At 38.0% G+C, this 18,063-nt stretch overlaps 1 protein-coding gene across 1 annotated transcript in view; it reads right to left on the bottom strand.

Moving 5' to 3' along the window:
* WDR49 (WD repeat domain 49) overlaps window positions 1-18,063 on the bottom strand; it is a gene marked incomplete at both ends in the record, with an annotated part of 137,014 nt that overhangs the window by 24,330 nt on the left and 94,621 nt on the right. Inside the window, 7 exon segments of the mRNA XM_082624325.1 lie at window positions 4,408-4,586; window positions 9,413-9,463; window positions 9,467-9,600; window positions 11,778-11,942; window positions 13,588-13,686; window positions 15,622-15,731; window positions 15,733-15,756. Coding sequence (XP_082480451.1) covers window positions 4,408-4,586; window positions 9,413-9,463; window positions 9,467-9,600; window positions 11,778-11,942; window positions 13,588-13,686; window positions 15,622-15,731; window positions 15,733-15,756 — 762 coding nt within the window.

The following is an 18,063-nucleotide window of genomic DNA, read 5'->3' as shown; positions in this document are numbered from 1 at the left end:
ATGGATGAGAGCATGTCCTACAAATGGATAGATCTGACCTACAATTAGAGCCCTTCTATAATAAAGAGTGGTTGAATAACAGAGAAGGCTATCTGCACGATGGTGAGTGCAGCCCGTAGGATATATTCAAGAAGAGGCTGGGATGTGCTTCTCTTAAGGCCTCAATAGGAATTAGTCTAGCAGACATCAGATACCTCTTTCAAGTTCATTACTGAATTATTAAAGATTAACAAACGTGAAAAATATTCTCTCACAAATAATTAAAAAATACAACATAAAACTGATGGTTTATCAGAGTGGCAATTTTAAGACAATGACAATAGTCAGTGTTGGTTCAGAGACAGCCATTTCTATATACTGATGGTGGTAGAGTCTTCACATAATTGGGATGGCAATTTAGCAAGACTCAGAGGCCTTTAAAACTTTGACTCAGCAACTCCAATTCAAAGAATTTATTGTAATGATGAATTCAGTCAGGTACTCTTAACACGTGTGCATGAAGTTATTTAAATAAATGTTTCTCAGTTAAAATTTGTAAATATTTTAAAAGAAGACAATGTTTAAAAAGCTAGGTGATAAATTCCTAAGAGGTCATTACGAGTACTGATGTCTGTAGATACTCATATTAAGTAACTCGGAAGTGCACTGGCTGTATGGTTTTAAGTAGTAAAACAGGTTATAAACTGTGTGTATTATATCCTCACGTTTATAAAATGTATATTTCTTTATTTGTATACGCATGCTCAGAACAAGACCTGAAGAGTGAAATGCCTAAGTATTATTGGTGGTTTTGCTGCTAATGATTTCTTTTCATCTTTTTCTTCTTGCTTGTTTGTATTTCTAATTTTTCTCCTAATGAAAATGTATTATTTTCATAATAAAGAAACACTCTAAGGTTATATTGTCTAAATTATTCATTTTATCTACAATTTTTCTAGATTACAATAATTTTGTGTGAATCCAGAAACCAAATATTGCCATAGGTTAAGAAAAATGTATGTCCACTGTGGTTTTTGTTCCCCCATTTACTTTTTTCAGTTATTTCTTTTTTTTCCCATTTTCTAGTGGTACTAATGACTTTTGCAGAACCTACAGAAGGAGAAAAATCTATTTCTTTGTGTCAGTTTTTAACTCAGCATTAGGACTTCCTATTTTCTCTTAAATTCTATATTCATTTGCATATCCCCAGGACTTAAATTGAAGATGACATTTTACCACCTACCTACTTCTCACACACAATACTATAAAATACCTTAAGCACTATAAAAACCTGGTATTTATGTATAAGACAGAACATCATAAATGCCAAGCTTTTTATCCTGGAAAGAGAATCTTAGGAGTTAAGGTGAGAACATGGCTTTAAATTATTAAATTTTTCCTTCATTTTTCAAGCTTCTTTCATTTTCTATTGGCTTTTTTCTTTTTTCATCTGTATCTTACTCTTCCTCCCCCTCCATTTAAACATCCCTCCACCCGCATACACACACCAAATGTGCTTTTCCCCTTTTAGTCTCTCTAAATTCTTTCACATATTTACTTTTCTTTCATACTTTTGCATATGGACAAGAACTGGCATGATTTTCTCCTTGGATTTCCTAATCTGATTAGAAATAGGGCACATTCTTCAGAATAATATTTTCTTAGGGAAAAGGTGATCTGTAATCTCTTCAGTACTGGATGGAGGCCACAAGGGACATTCTACATCTGACAATTGTATTTCATTTGTAGGTTTTCTCCATAGGATTCATGGACATGTTTCCAGGAGAAGTGAGGGCTGTATCTGCCAAGTCAATTCTGAGGATACGTTTTTAACCTTTTCCTTTCAATTAGTTCAAAAATTCCAAAATGATATTATTCCCTTCTATCTCATAATTACAAAGTCTTAAAATTTATTTCAATTCACTCATTTGAATTAAAGGCAGAAATTTTAAATATCACAGGTATTTTTGGATGTGTTGTCACTTGAAAAGATGCGGTATAAACAGAGATAACTTTGCTTTCTACTGCCGGAAACATCTCCCAAGGCCCACAGAAATGTATAACGAAGGTGAGATGATCACTCTGCTGTAGTCTTATTTCCTCTGGCAGAATGCAAAGCTCTAGTTTTAAGAGAAATCTGTGAAGTTAGGAACCTATACATCAGCACTAATTTTCAGAAGACAAGTAAAGTGTCATGGAACAATAGGAAATGAAATAAGATGGATAGAAGTCAGAAAGAAGTCAACAGTTTAAAGTGCCAATTTTTAAATCTAAGGAAAGGCTAATTTAAAAAAAAAGAATAACTGAGATTGTCATAAGTAATGGGAAATTAGTATCTTGGCTGAAATACTCAAACAGGAATCTGTGACACTTGCATTCACTCTTCTAGAAGTGTCACAGGAAGAGAAACAATGATCAATCTGTGTTACCCTGGGGTAACTTTATCTCCTGATCTGTACAATTGAGTTGGGTGGCTGGGTGGGGGCATTTTATCGAACACCAAGTCTTTCCATTCTCAGCACTCTATTCTTGTACAGCGTCGGTCATGCTGTATTTCTAAATTGAAAGATTCTTCTGCCTGAAAGTAAAATGCCACTTGACATTTCAGCAAGCCATAATTCAAGGAAATGGAAGAACAAATACCAAAAGGTAATTTAATGTAACAGGATGTTTAAAGGGGAATTTTTTTTTTCTCTCCTACCTCGTCATCAGAGGTCCAAAAAGTCTGAAAGCAAAATAATTAATTAATTAAGAGGTAAAAAGTATTCCCACATTCCAAAGTGAGGTGCTAGATCAATTCCTTGCGCAGGCCCACTTTGTCAAGGAGGTAGCATCTTGTGATGCTCAGCCAACCACCACTCTAGGATAGAAACAGACTAAGGATGCAGCAATCCTAAGAGAGGACTGCATTGGAGAGAGCCGTAGGTGGGCACTGAGAACCACTTCCACGGGAGAGGAGGAATGCTTCCCCCTCAGTTCTAGCTCCTGTTCACATAAACCAGGCAACGAGTTTAACACATGCCCCCTGGGGTAACCATTAGAGGGACACAGTGAACCAGTGACTCATTAATATCTGAAAAAGTCTACTGTGGTTGAAGGTACCCCAGTGAGAGGAGGAGAAGGTGTAGCTGTGGAGCAGTTGGTGTGGCAAGGACGTGTGAGCTTCCTATTGGTCAAGCAGAAGTTAACCCAAGAGAAGCTGTGCAAAAGGTGAGGCTGCCAGTGTGAGGGGACTGGAACAGAAAAACCCCAACTGGTGGGTTTGAGCCCCAAGAGCTTAGCCAAAGAGTGCATTAATTTAGAAAGGTGCAACGCAGAGGTCTCTGCGTGGTGTCATCAGAGAACTCTCAACTGTACTCCCTTAATGTAAACTATGGACTTTAGTTAATAATAAAGTATCAAGATTGGTTCATCAATCGTAACAAATGTACCACACTAATGTTTGACACTGTGTGGGATGGGCGTGGGGTATGTAGGAATTCTCTGTGCTTTCTATGCAATTTTTCTGTAGACCTTAATAAAAGTAATATAGGTACATGGTAATAAAAATGCCAAGTGTATCAAAGAAAATACAATGAACAAAATTGTTCTCTCAAAAGATTGTTTAATATGAAAGGTGAAATTACGAGATCATGAGTTAGCAAGAATATAGGAAACAGGGGCCTCCCTGGTGGCGCAGCGGTTGAGAGTCCGCCTGCCGATGCAGGGGATGCGGGTTCGTGCCCCGGTCCGGGAGGATCCCATGTGCCGCGGAGCGGCTGGGCCCGTGGGCCGTGGCTGCTGGGCCTGCGCGTCCGGAGCCTGTGCTCCGCAACGGGAGAGGCCACAGCAGTGAGAGGCCTGCGTACCGCAAAAAAAAAAAAAAAAAGAATATAGGAAACAAAAGAAACAATTAAAACTGCCTGGCATTAGAGTTAGATGAATGTAAGAATGGGATCCATCAGTGGCATGAAAAGAAGAAATGGCTGAACAACAGGAAGGAAAGGCTAGAAGTCATAAAAGGAGAGTGATATCCAACATTCAAAGTCAAGCTCTTTGAACTTCTGACATATATACCTCTGTGTGCCTTACTAAAACCAGGAGTAAAATCTGACATACATTCTAAGATGGACAGGTAACTAGCTAGGTAGATACATACATACACATATACACACATATATTGCTTTTGAAGAAAGGGGTTAATTTCCAAAATTAGGTTGCTAATGGAGTAGAAACAAAAGACTAGAAGACACAGAAGTCAAGCATTCAACAGAGACAAGAAGTAAGAATCAGATATCACCCTGAGAACATACGTTCTCCCGTTGCTACACACACATACCTACCAATAACCTAAATGTTAGCAAAATCTTGAAGTAGTCATTGAACATTCCACAAAGCACAGAAGGAATCTGGGGCCAATTTTACTCTTTACAGGTAAGATGTACTTACTTGTATGTTGACTCTTTGTTTTTCTTATCAAGTAGAGAATGTTTTGATGGGTCTAACCCTGATTCCTCCTTAGAAATCAAAGGAATTTCCTTTATGCTTTTCTCTTGAATCTTATCTTCCATTAAATTAGTATTTCTTTTAGGAAGGGAAAAACAGTTCTCAAGTTGCCAATGCTTTGCCTGAAAAAACAGAGATTTACTTTTATAAAATGTATTTTCCTTGAACATTTATATGTGTCTAACATGTGCTAGATTATTAATTGAAGTCCTGGGGACACCAGAAATGAAGATGATATGGTTCCTGAACTCAAGGAGCTTACAGTCTTCTAAGGGAGATGGGACATAGACATGTAAGTTTAATAAAGTTAGAAAGTGATGTATCATAAGAAACAAACAGATATTTTCTGAAGAGATAATAATGAACTGCAAAACAGAAATTAACATTCCCACTTTAAAATCCTGTATAGCAAGATGTATATTAACTAAAAAGAAAAATAAAGCTTTGGTTGAAGTACTGTCAGAATTGTTCATACTACTACTTTCTTTGCATCTTCCCCTCCCAAAATCTCAAAAGCCAGTCCAATTACTGAGTACTTTTTCCTAGAAAAATATATGTGTTACATGATAGTTTTCACAGATCTTGGCTACCGCTCTTAATGTGTATCCATCTAGCGAGAGCTCCTCATTGACAATTTATGTTTTAAATACAGAAGCAATTTCCTTGTCTTCTATTTGTTCACACTGTATCCACAGGAGTGCAGCAGGGAACACAGCCTGTGTGATATGAGGGAACATTAGGGATCCCCAGCATATCTGACAGGCTTATGAATGATCAACCTTTGTCAGAGGATTTACAAAGTAAAATGCCTACAGGGGTCAGGAAGGCAGTGTCAATGAATAAATCAAGTCTCGTACAAGATGATAAATAGCAAATGAAAGTCAGCCTCAGTGTTCATAGGCAAAAGGGAAAGAAAGGTGGCATTACACTGACTTAGAGGGAACCCATTTTCCATAAAGGGGGCCATGGCTACTCTCAGGGAATGACACGTTCTTTTCCAAGAGAAGCAAGAAATTTGGATATTATATGAAACCTCTTAATGTTTAAACGTGGGCAACTAAATCAAATTTTAAACACTGGGTGAATAGGTTCAATCAAAGTCACTGGTCATCAAAGCAATCAGCTGAGGAGGGGTGCCAGTACACACTCTGCCCAGCATAACAGTGGTTAGTGCTGAGATGGACACTGAAGAAGCACAAGCATCATCTAATTTCTTTTTATACCACAATCATCTGACAGTTTCCTGGGATAAATGTATCTCCACAGATAAACCATCCCTACCCCTATCTCTCCAACTCTAGAAATAGACATAGCACACCACATACTTTTAAAAATCTAACTTGAAAACCAACCTCAGATCAATATGTTATAAAACTGATTCACAGTTATTAAAAAAAAACTTCTTTTTTGAAATATACTGAATCACACTGCACTAAATTTTGAATACTTTAATCACACTGAATGTGATTGAAAAATGAAGCCTTAGTGTAAGAAATTAAAATACACGGTTGCTTTTCCTTTTGTTTTTATAACTGCTAGAACAGAATTAATTCCACGAAAAGACAAATGCAACATTCAAATGTAGGTCAAAAGTCACTACACTGTACAAATCAAGCTGGTTCAGGAAAAATTGCTCTGATCCTAGCTATATTTAAGAATTGAGTCTCTTCTTATCTCTGTATTTCAGTCTGTCTCCCATATCTTTCTGTTCTGTGAAAGGGTGTCTCTTCTCACACTATGAGAAGGACATTCACTGTTGCTTTTTTCCAGTATCTGCTAATTTTCTCTCTTTCTTCCTCTCCTCCTCTCCATTGCTCCCCTCCCACTGCCTCCTGTGGCCCTTGGAACTAGCAGCACCCATATCCAAGACAGCTTGACAAAAGTGAGTTCTTAAAAAACATTTAAAGCTCAAGCAGAAGGGACTAGAAAACCCAGCTGTCCCCCGCTTTGCCCGCCTTTACTTTCTAAAACTACCCAGCTCTGGTGGCTCTTTTCCTATCTCAAACAGAAGGGAAAAAAACCAAACTATTTTCATGCAGGCTTTCTGAGGCTGAGTCCTTTGAAATACAAAAGTAGAGATGTGGATGGACCTAGAGACTGTCATACAGAGTGAAGTAAGTCAGAAAGAGAAAAACAAGTATCGTATATGAACGCATATACATGGAACGTAGAAAAATGATAAAGAACCAGTGTGCAGGGCAGAAATAGAGACACAGATGTAGAGAACAAACATATGGACACCAAGGGGGGAAAGTGGCAGGGGCGGGGGGCAGTGGTGAGATGAATTGGGAGATTTTGATTGATATATATACACTAATATATATAAAATGGATAATGAATATGTGACAACCTATATACATGATGAAGTTCATCAATTTCATCAAATAGCTGATTTTACTTTTTTTCTTTCCATCCTCTCCCTTCCCCCCCTTCCTTTCTTTCCACTTCTCAAGTTAGTTAAATCAGTTAGAAACCTTTTTTTGAATGTTAATACCATTTTCCTAACCTCTGCTATCATGAGCTGTTCTTTTGCATTTGTATCACAGATTGCTGCTCCTAAATGTACCTTTTTCAATTTCCGTATCAGACTTTAAAAAAAAGGGTTACATCACTGCAATCATTTAATATTTGGACATTTTAGAATTCTGGCATTTCTGTTCATTTAGGAGTACTGTCTTAATTCCAGTAAGAACAAACTCACAGAAGCCCCAACTCTGTTAAGATCGTTCCGACCTCAATGAAGACTGGATAAGTTCCGTAGAGATGTGTGAGCCGGGTGGCCCCTTACTGGCTCTCTCCGCCTCTGTAGACTGCAGCATTTGTGTGACTGATGTCTGTGGTGCTCCTGTCCAGATCTTTGGTCAGGTAGAAATATCGTTTTTTTTATTATTCTAATATTTACTTGACATTTATTATGAGCTAGGCCTGATTTCCATTTGAATCTCATCGGCCATTAAAGTTCATTAGTCATGAAAGAACTGACTTCCATTTCTGGAACTGTAGCTCCAGGCCTCCCTTATTAACCAAGGCAGTTACATCAAGTGGAGGACACTGGAGACATGAAAAGTTTGGGGCCTCTACGCAGCTCAAAATGTACCAGGATTTGTGAGAAAAATTTCTCCTCCAAAATAAGTGGATCCCTTCAATTTCAAAATTTAGTAGAAACATACTACAATGTGGATACATTTACTGCACTACTATCAAACAGATAGATAACTATGACAGCCAAGTAATAATCAGGTAATAATCAAATATAGAAAATTTTAGAAAAAAAACAAACTCTTCTGTTCACTGTCTGATTTATTCCTGCCTAAATAACAATTGCTAATGTTTGCTGAGTTTCTCCTGTTCTAAGGTCTCTACATGAATAATTTCATGTAATCTTCACAATTGCCCGTCCCATGAGGGATGAATGATCATTATTCCTATTTTATAGATGAGGAAACAGAGGCACAGAGAGTTTGAATAAATTGCCTGAGCTCACAGAAGCTAATAAGTGGTAGAGTTTGGCATTTGACTCAAGCTGGCTCATTTCAGAGCTCATGCTTTTAACCCCTTCCTCCCATGAAACTAAGCTCTGATTTATACCTGCTTATAAAAAAATAGAATAAAGAAAATATTTATTGTCTCACATTTCTTTTCTTTTTTCCATTTATTTTCATGGGAACTCAGCTCCTGTTCCCTTTGTACTTTGGGGGACAAAATATCAGCCTGATCTGTTTCAACCAGCACTGTTCAGACATGGTGGTGTGAGCATACCCTGGAACCTCCGTTTCTATCTGGCCAGTTAACTTGGTCCTATTCAGCAGCCTCAGGTTCCACTCTCATGCCCTGAGTATGGTGATTCTCTTCATGCTGGAAGACAAAGTCTGTTGTTGTTCCCTTTGTGAAGTCGGCTTGAGGATACCAACCTGTGCTGACAGAATTCCATACAGCCCTTTAGGACATGGAGGGTGATGGTAAATCAGAAAATGATGGTAAATTGGGCAGATAGACCATTTTGGGCCGGGTAATGCAGAAGTCTCCAAGAGCTGTACAGCCTCTTCTGCTCTGTAAATAAGGCAAGTGCTAGACTTTTCTCAGGAAAAAGAGTGTCTGGGTGGGAACTCAAATCGGTGTGTGGGCAGGTGTGATGAGACAGCGTGGGGCAAAGCTGGCATTCTGAACATGAAAGGAGTTGAAAAGCTGCTTTGGGCAGTTGGAGAAGTTAATGCAATGCTGACATTGTTATATGGCCATGCCACATGGGCTCTGGTGAGATGAGGTGCAAAAAAAAAAGAGTGTCTTCAAGCGGGTGTTGTCTGGAGTATAAGTCCTTTAGATGGTGCTGAAGCAAGAAATAGGGCTGTTCTAGGTATGGGTGCCATATAAACTGTGTCCACCAAACACAATCTGTACTGCAATTTTATTTTAATTAAGAAATATGTGCTAGTAAAACTGTTCATTTTACACCTTTGATAGTTTTCCTTAGTTATTTTGTAAAGTCTTTTTTTTCATATAAAATACAAAAAATACTATTATTTTATAGTATTATTAGAAAATTGAGCAGGTAATCAGTGACACAAAAATCCCAAACTACCTCAGGATGACAATAATGTTAGATGAAAGGCCAGGACTCTATTTAAATTATGTTTACAGTCTCATTTCAAATAAGGCATATCTTAACTGTTTACTCTCAAACAATGGTATATTACTGACAATACTGCATTCCTAAATTGGGGGATTGACTTGACGATATATTAACAGAGGATTTTCAATATCGAGAAAAATCTGTTTTTCCCCATGAATTATTTAAAAGAAGTCTGATCAATACATATGTTTTCTTTAAAATACTCAGATTGATTGTGTCTTCCTTTATCTAGAAAACAGACAAGACCTGATTCATAGTTATCTGCAACAAAAGGCAATCAAAAATAATAAAGATAATGTTATAATTTTTTCAATGTACCTCTGTATTCCAGATTTTCAACCACCCCTCAAGATCTCCTGCAGCGAGGTATCAATTTGACTTATCAGTAGACACAATAATGGAACCAACAACATTATGAGCCAAAAATTCAGCCAGAAGGTGCTTCTTAAATGTATCCCAGAATCTGACATACCCAGATCCTCCACATGACACCAGGTTGGCTCCCCCTAACGTGTAAGAGAATCCCTAATTAGGAAACTACAAACACAAGAAACAACTTCCTCACTGGTTTGCCCTGTAGAAAGCATACGGATGTTGGAGAGGTGAGTAGCCCCAAAATCAACTTCCAGCACTCTGATTCTCTCAAATATAAACTGGAAAAAACCCTATGATACCTTCACTGGTTTTTGTTGAATATTAAATGAGATAGGATGTGTAAGATATTCCATTAAATCTAGTTACCACTCCTTTGTTCATTGTTTTGATATTATTTGGCTTTTTAAATTTTTGTTTGTTTGTTTTTTGTTTTTTTGCAGTACGCAGACCTCTCACTTCTGTGGCCTCTCCTGTTGTGGAGCACAGGCTCTGGACACACAAGCTCAGCGGCCATGGCTCATGGGCCCAGCCGCTCCGCGGTATGTGGGATCTTCCTGGACCGGGGCACGAACCCGTGTCCCCTGCATCGGCAGGCGGACTCTCAACCACTGCGCCCCCAGGGAAGCCCTTGGGTTTTTAAATTTTGATAGAATCTGTTACTTCAAATAAACTTATAAAATAGTAATTTCAACATTATAATAATATTTCAATTACGTAAAACACATGTTTCTTAATTACCCATTGGACACATATACCAAAGAAGTAAAATTCCTCTTGCACAGAGCTGGATGCGTATATGTAGTTATAGCAGCATAGCTATTGATTCCTCTATGTAGCTGTATGCTTTGAATTCTACTTATGAGCTTGTTTTTTAATCTTTCATCAAGAATTCATTGTAAGTCCTTATGGAACACTTTCTTGGTTCATAGGCCTAGAACTAACCTTTTCATTTTCCATTTTTATATGCTTGTAGAAGCACTTTACCTAAATTATTCTTCTGTGGCAAAGTTCCTATTATTATATGATAAATCTGTAGAAGACTTCCAATTTGCTTCACAAATGTGCTGCCTATTCACAATCATATCTGTTTAAGGTAGAAATAATGGTATGTAGCCGCTTCAGTGGAAACAATTTGGGAATAACAGTAAGAAGAATTAGTGTTGAGAGCAATTTCAGGATAATAGTCATTTTGTAAGTATAAGTGCGTCCTGGAAAATAGAGAGTTTTAGAATCTGTTTCAAGGTCTATTCTAAATATTTCACAATGGTTCTAAAACTCTATAAGGGTATACCTTTATTGACTTTTAATGCAGAAAAATTATATAAGAAAATCATGCAGGTTTTCCATCTGCAAATTGAATATGAGAGAGTGAATGTGGAAAACGGTTTAGATATGTTTCTTTTTTCAATCATATAACATATATATGTCTAGATTCCTAACGTTAAGGAAAAATATTTCTAAAATTAAAAAAATACTTTTTTAGGTGAAAGGTCAAAACTATGCATTGTTCTTAGGAGCAGATTTTTACTTTGGGAGCATGTAGGCTGCATCAACACCACACTAGCACAGCCATTGAAGACAAAGGGGAAATTAAGCAAATAGTTATTCAATCTATTATAATATCAAATAACTATGGTAAATCATATGTTAGCATACATCTTAGAAGAAGCTCTAACCAGAACTCTGACTTATTCTGGAAAGGATTCGTAGTTGGTAAAGACACCCAAAGCATTACCCATAGCCCCCAACCAAAAAAATTAAGACAAAGAGCAGGCAGCTCTCTTGACCTGGGATCAGCAGTTAGCAGCAGCTATTTCAAGTTTTGCTATTGCCCCCAATCTCCAAGTTTCTCACTATCTTCTCATAGCCCACTTTGATAGTAAGTGTCAGTGTGGTCATCTCAAGACTCAACCCTTCTACCCCATGCAGACCTAAGCTTTGGCTCATATATTTGGAGCATATTTCTTGCTGTGCCCTCTACCCTACCAAATCTCTACGCCATGGCTACAACACCAATTCTGATTGCTGCCCAGAGTTTTTCTCACTCTGATCCTGACATACGCAGCACTGTATAAATTGCTTGTGGGGTCTGGTCTAGCTCCTGTTCCTGGATCCATCCTCCTGAATCCTAACCTTGTTTGCCACAGCCTGTGGCTTCCTGTGACCTGGTGCTGACCATTCGCTTAGACGCAGTCAAACTCTACAAGACCTAGATCGGATTAGATTGAACTTTCTTTATTGTTCCCTGCTCCAACACTTTACAATATATCAAAGCAGTCTACAGTCAAAATATAAATATATATTTTACCTGTGGCTGCAATGTTTTCTCTTGCTTCAAGGAAGCAAAGCCTCATAACAGCATTATTGAGCTCAGTGTCTGTCTCAAAGGAACAGGCTCCCAGAGTAGCCTGGTCAGCTGTGGGGTGGGTGAAGTGGCTCCTCCCAGCACCAGGAAGTTTTTGAGGCTCTCTATCTGAGATGGAGAAAAGCCAGGTGTCTTAATGAACAGATATATGCTTTTTAAACAAAACACTTATGAAAAACAATAGGCTCACCCCCATCACAGCCTCCAAAGACTCCAGCAAATCTCACAATATGTTTCCAGTCAACATCCACGGAGCCTTGTGCTGTTCACTTCCTCAACCCCAACTTCAAGGATTGCTTGATTCCATTTTTATTTCTCATACTCCATACAAGCTTACTGTGTTTTCCCTTGATGTGAATTAATATGGACTTCATTTTATAGTCCCTGCTAACACCTTAGAGATCCTGATATGTTCAAGACAAATGTGATTTTAATATCATGGCATTTTCAACTTATTAATCATTAATATTAAGCTTGCAAATAATTTAATGAACATGAGATACGACTATGTAATGTATTTCAATGATCATTCTTAAGCAATATTATTTTAGTGAGTTACCCTGGAAAGGATATTCCTAATGGTGCTTCAATTATCTAATGATACCATCTCCAAGCCACACTAATAAAAACTGGGGATATTTATCTCAGAATCTATAAATAGTCTGCACACTGTTATGAAAAACCTATACAGAGGTGTCTTCAAAATTTCAAAGCAAGTCTATAGCAATGCCTCTTGTGTCCTTTATAAATTGGACATTATCTGCTTTTCTTTCCTATCTGTCTGTCTGTTTTTAATCATAGCCACAATTAGGTCTGCTATCAGAACAAGACTGTGCTCTCCTGAGGACTAATGCAGACAAAAAGGCAGAATTCCACCCTCTCCATGGAGGGTTCAGATGAACCCTCATGATTAGCTTTTTGTATATAAAGCAGGTCAGAGTTTTGTGCCTGCAGCTAAGTAAACTCTAAATCCCTTAAGTTAGTCATGTTCCTCCTAAAAAATTACTCCCTTAGCTTTTCACACACACACACAAAAGTTGTATCTGATGACCAGTCCTTTCATAAGGTCTAACTCAGCCTCTGTGAGTTTATCCAGTTGAGACAACAGAACCTCACTGGGCCATGAGGAATGACATATTCATTACCCAAATAAATTAGTCTAAGGAAAAACCTTTAGTATCTAAAGAAACTAAAATAAAATGTGAAAGGCAATTGTCAAGACATTTTGCTTGAGTATAAAATATTCATCTGCTATGCTAAACTCCCATAAAATACAAGTTACTCCCATCTCATGCTCCTCACAGGTTTCTAAAGCAAGAAATAACTTAAGATTTCCAGGTGGTATAATATTTAATACAAGCTCTAGATTGAGCCTGAGCAGCCTATCAAGTGAACACGAGTTCCCATTTTCCTACCAAGGAGTGCCCAAGGTTCAGCCAAAGGCAATTTGGCAAGGTTTATTGGCAAAAACTAAACTAGATAAAAATGAGAGGCCTGCTCCCTGCTGTCAGTAATTCAGAAACGCTGATGTAGCATAAAGAGAAGGAACGGCAAGCCATGGAGAATTTGCTAAGCCAAGTAAATCACAAGGTTCTTTTTAGTCACTTTGACAAGACAACGATATACTAATCCCTTGTGCTTATAGCCAATCATCTATAATTTAGGAGCAAGCTGCAGCAGGTCCATGAACAAACAACCAGGCTTACTGTGGCTGAAATCAGCCACATTATTTTAGTTGCAAACTTACGCTCACCCGATTTTGATTTTAGCAGCCGCTGATAATCAGGGTGAAGGATATAGTGACCATTTTCTGTGCTATTGTTCCACAGAACAGTTTCTCCATCATAACTCCCTATATGAGCCAAGACAGAGAACAGAAATGGCCTGAAAGTTAGATAGAAAATATGAACAACAGCAATTAGAAGAAATCATTATCAAAATAACTTACACAGAATCTGTCACTTCATAAGTTCTATGTATTTGGAGACATGAATGAATAGTAATTACTAGTGTTTTTATTAAACTTTAGAACTTAGAAACTTCATGAAATATCTGTTCAGTAAGTGTGATAGAAATTATTGTTGTATCTTTTTCATTTTATAGTAATAAAGCATTCAGAATAAAAGCTTTGTAATTAAACAGCTTGAGTCTGAGTCCTGGTTCGACCACCTACTAGCTGTGTAACCTTGGGCAAGTTATTTAACTTTACTTGATGCCACAAGTTCCTCACCTATAAACCTTGGTTAATAATTTTATTTTTTTCATAGGGCTGCTATGAAAAATGAAAAGCACTTAGTGCCTAGCATATTACAAATACTGAAAAAGTGTTAATAATTTTTATCATATTTGTTTATTATTGAGTGAGGGCAAACAAATTAAGTCCTTCTGAGTTTCTGTTTCCTACAGTCTTCATGTGTGTGTGTGTGTGTGTGCGTGTGTGTTCTTTTTTTTAAATTGAAGTATAGTTGATGTGTGTGTATTCTTTCAATTCCTTCTCTTTTATGTCCTTTATTGAATGCTGCTTTCTCCAATATTAAAAGTTTCCCTACACAAAGTCCTTCCCTACTGCTCATTACAGAAAACATAGAAAAGCCCAAATATCAAGGCTAAGTCTGACCAAGCCTGTCTCGGGAGGAGCCGTGCATGCCCAGACCACTGCTCTCAGCAGCCCAGTGAGGAAAGCTCCCTAGTGAGCAGAGTGCCAATATCAAATAGAGAGCAGAAGACAAGAGCTGAGTGGGCTGTACTGATGGTGTCTTTCTTGGGATTTGGAGAGAGAAGAGAGTAATACATGCTGAACTCTGTATTGTCCTGGAGAGGGCAGCCTGTGTAACTCACAAACTGCCCGAGGATGATGGGTTTCCATGGATTAGCTATCCATGGGAGTAGACTTCCAGCAGCTACATAGCAAATTCAACTGCAGAGTTGGCCCCCCAGAAGATAATCAGGCAAGTTCTGAAAACAATGGAACTTTAAATGTAGATAGAGCAGGAAACCTTGTATTGCAACACTTCATAGATATCCAAGCTCTTTTCCTGTAATTTTTCATTCCTCTTAATTGATGACATTTTTGGTTCTATAAAAAAAAATTAGTCTGTCAAAATACAGACTTGATAATTTCATGGTGCAATCTGTCTTTATAAATTGATTTCTTTGGCTGGAAATGATTCAGCAATTTCTGATCCTCTTTAATATATCATGTCAAAGTATGCCTGTAGATCCTTTCAAAAGCTTGGATTTGTAGACGTTTCATGAGACCAGTCTTTAACCGATGTTATTTAGACTAAATTGTGCCACAGGGTTAATGTGTTCCCATTATAAAATACCTGAGTACCACAGAAGTGTGATTTGTACCCAACAGCCCTAATGCTGCTCCTCAAAAAAGGACAATGAAAATAAAAGCTTGTATTTACTGATGAGCTTATTGTAAGCACTGGGTTAAACCCTTACACAGATTATCTTGTGCAATCTTCACTATAAACCAAGATACTGATATATTATTATTAATCAGAAACAATTATAATTTAGAGTTTAAATAACTTTCTCCATATGAGGTAGTGGCAAGTGGTGGAACCAGGATCTGAAGCCAGGTAGTCAAGCTCAGGAGCTGACTGTCATAACCATTATCACCCAGCCCTAGAAATAAGGACCAAGAGTATCTCTAAGGGCAAGGACTGCTTCTTTAAGAAATCTTTTCATTTTGCAGTTGAGAAAAGCCTTTTTCAAAGTGAGTGAGGCAAAAAAATACAATTTTCACAACTGATGGTCAAGTGAAGGTTCAAGTAACCTGTAACAAGAATTTGTGGAGGTAAAAATGCAGTGCATATGATATCATTATGGTGTTGCACTCCTCCCTTCCATTCTTCAGGCTGGATGAAAAACTGATTGAAGTTTTTACTTAGAGTAAAACAGAGTAATAGCCCTAGTAAAAAAGGATATAGCATTTAGCTGTGGATATAAAAGTGATATACATATTGAGTAGCCATCATGCACTTGGATGGTGTGATTTGAGAGGTCTAAAAGATGCTGCTGCCCCAAATTTTATCCCTACTTGTCATCCATAAGGCTGAATCTCCACACTGAACTTGCTTTTGGATTCTCTCCTGAATCCTCTGGTAAATTATAAATATTTAATATCAGAAGGTTAATCTTCCTTTCATAATCATTAAACCAACCATGCATGCATCTATCAGGTTAATTATCCACAACCAAGACCCTAAAACAAAACTTCTCCAACATGGAACCACCAAAAGGTTTTTGACAGTAACAATAAAAAAGGGTAGAGTCTGTGGGTCCTTTTTCATACAGCATCTTGAGGAACTATATTTGTGGAACACTTGAAAATGCCACTTGAAAGAAATGGGATGGAGGACAGATATGTTTTCAACAGAAACAGTAGTTTTGAGAAGGTCAGTATTCTGGGGCACTTCTGGTGACTTTGAGGACAGACCAGAAAAGACAGAGAATGAAATGTCTTGTGCCTGGTAGGGAAGGGAGGAGACTAAAGTTAAATTTGGGGGGCATCAAAATATGGGGCCACCCTGTTTCCTCTTGATTGCAACTCTGGCTTCCAGCCTCTGGTAAGCCTCTCCCTCCTTCTAGAGCCACACACATTTCAAAGGAGCATTTGTAACCCCAGGCTTGGTGTCTCCACCCACGTTCTCTCTTCACCTTTCTGAAATCTTGCTTTCTATTCCGCCCATGCTAAAGGTCTCCCAACTGCCCTGCCAGTGTAACTAACTCCTCACCCTCTGATGGATGTGAGTTTCTTCCTGGAAACTCTTCTGTTTCCAAACGCCCTGCTTCTCTTGCTGCCTCCCCAACCTTTCATTCCTTGTACTCTACTTCACCTCCCTTTTCTCTGTTTCTCTTGTTAATATGGACATTACTCACTGTCCTCCACTCCCCTCTCACTGCTCAAAAGAGCTTGTTCAGAGATTTTGTATATCACCATCATTTCCAATCTCACTTCTGTACAAATGGCTCTTAAATTTATCTACATTTAGAACTTTTTCCAGTTGTGAGTCGCTCCCACTTGACAGCTGACAGTTCCATTATACTTTCCATCAGCAACATATCAAAAATCCAAATGTTTCATCTTCGCTCCACAGGACTCCCGAAATTCCCCAATTGGTTAATAGACCAGAACTCCACCCTCCTGCATGCCTTTCTCTTCTTTAGTCAAATAAAATACTCAGATTCTTCCTCTGTGATATGTTACATATTCATTCCTTCCTTTTTATTTTAAATAACCAATGACAGCTTCCTAGTTCAGCACTCACTAGCTCATGGTGGAAAAATTTTAATAGCCTCTTAACCCATTTCACTGTTTCTAGGCTACCCACCTCTGGTACATTCTTCATCCTGCAACCAGATTAATCATTCCATTCAGGAGCTCTTAATATACATTCATTCTACAAGCATTTCTTTTCTCCTTGGAAGTCCCTGTTCATGGTGCTGCAGGGGACAGAGCCATGAACACAAAGTGACTAAAATGCAAAGTGAAATGTGCTAAGTGCCAAGGAAGTACTGACCAACTGCCATGGAAATCCAGATGTAGAAATCACAGAAGGCTGAGTGAAGGGGTTATTTTTGAGCTGGACCATAACGGATGGGTAAGATTTGGAAGAGGAAGTCACTCTAGGCAGAGTGGGGAAACAGCATGATCAAAAGGTAAGACTAAGGCCCTGTTAAAAACCATTTCTTAGTTTTTTTCCATTTCCTACATGACAAAATTCAAATGTCTGGGGGCCTGTTATTCAAGATCTAATAATATTTGGATCCAATCAACTTTTTTAGAGTTTTTCCCTCTATCCTTCTATCCTTGGTTTTCAAAGTAAAATGTGAATGTCCAACTATTTGAGAGGGCTACTAGAAGCCACAGGGTAAATATGACATGCCTTCCTAAGTGTTCATTTTACTCAAAGGGTTTTAGGGAAAATATTTTTATATTAAAAATAAGGATACATGAATTCATGAAATGGAATGTAAAATTCACCTGGATTTTATAGCTAGAATGCAAGTTTTCAAATAACTTTCTTGCTTGTAGGAGCTCTTTTGAGCTGTTAGGAGTATTCAGAGGCTGTTTCTGAAGCACGTCTCAGGTTCAAGCCAAGCAATACGTACTGCTCTCTAAGTATGCTTTGCATTTCTAGCTGCCTTTTTTTTTTTAATTTGTTATTTATTTATTTTATTTATTTTTGGCTGCTTTGGGTCTTAGTTGCGGCAT

This window comes from Mesoplodon mirus, assembly GCF_964341445.2.
Source record: "Mesoplodon mirus genome assembly, chromosome: 6".
NCBI lineage: Eukaryota > Metazoa > Chordata > Mammalia > Artiodactyla > Ziphiidae > Mesoplodon > Mesoplodon mirus.
This window is presented reverse-complemented; position numbering and strand designations above follow the sequence as displayed.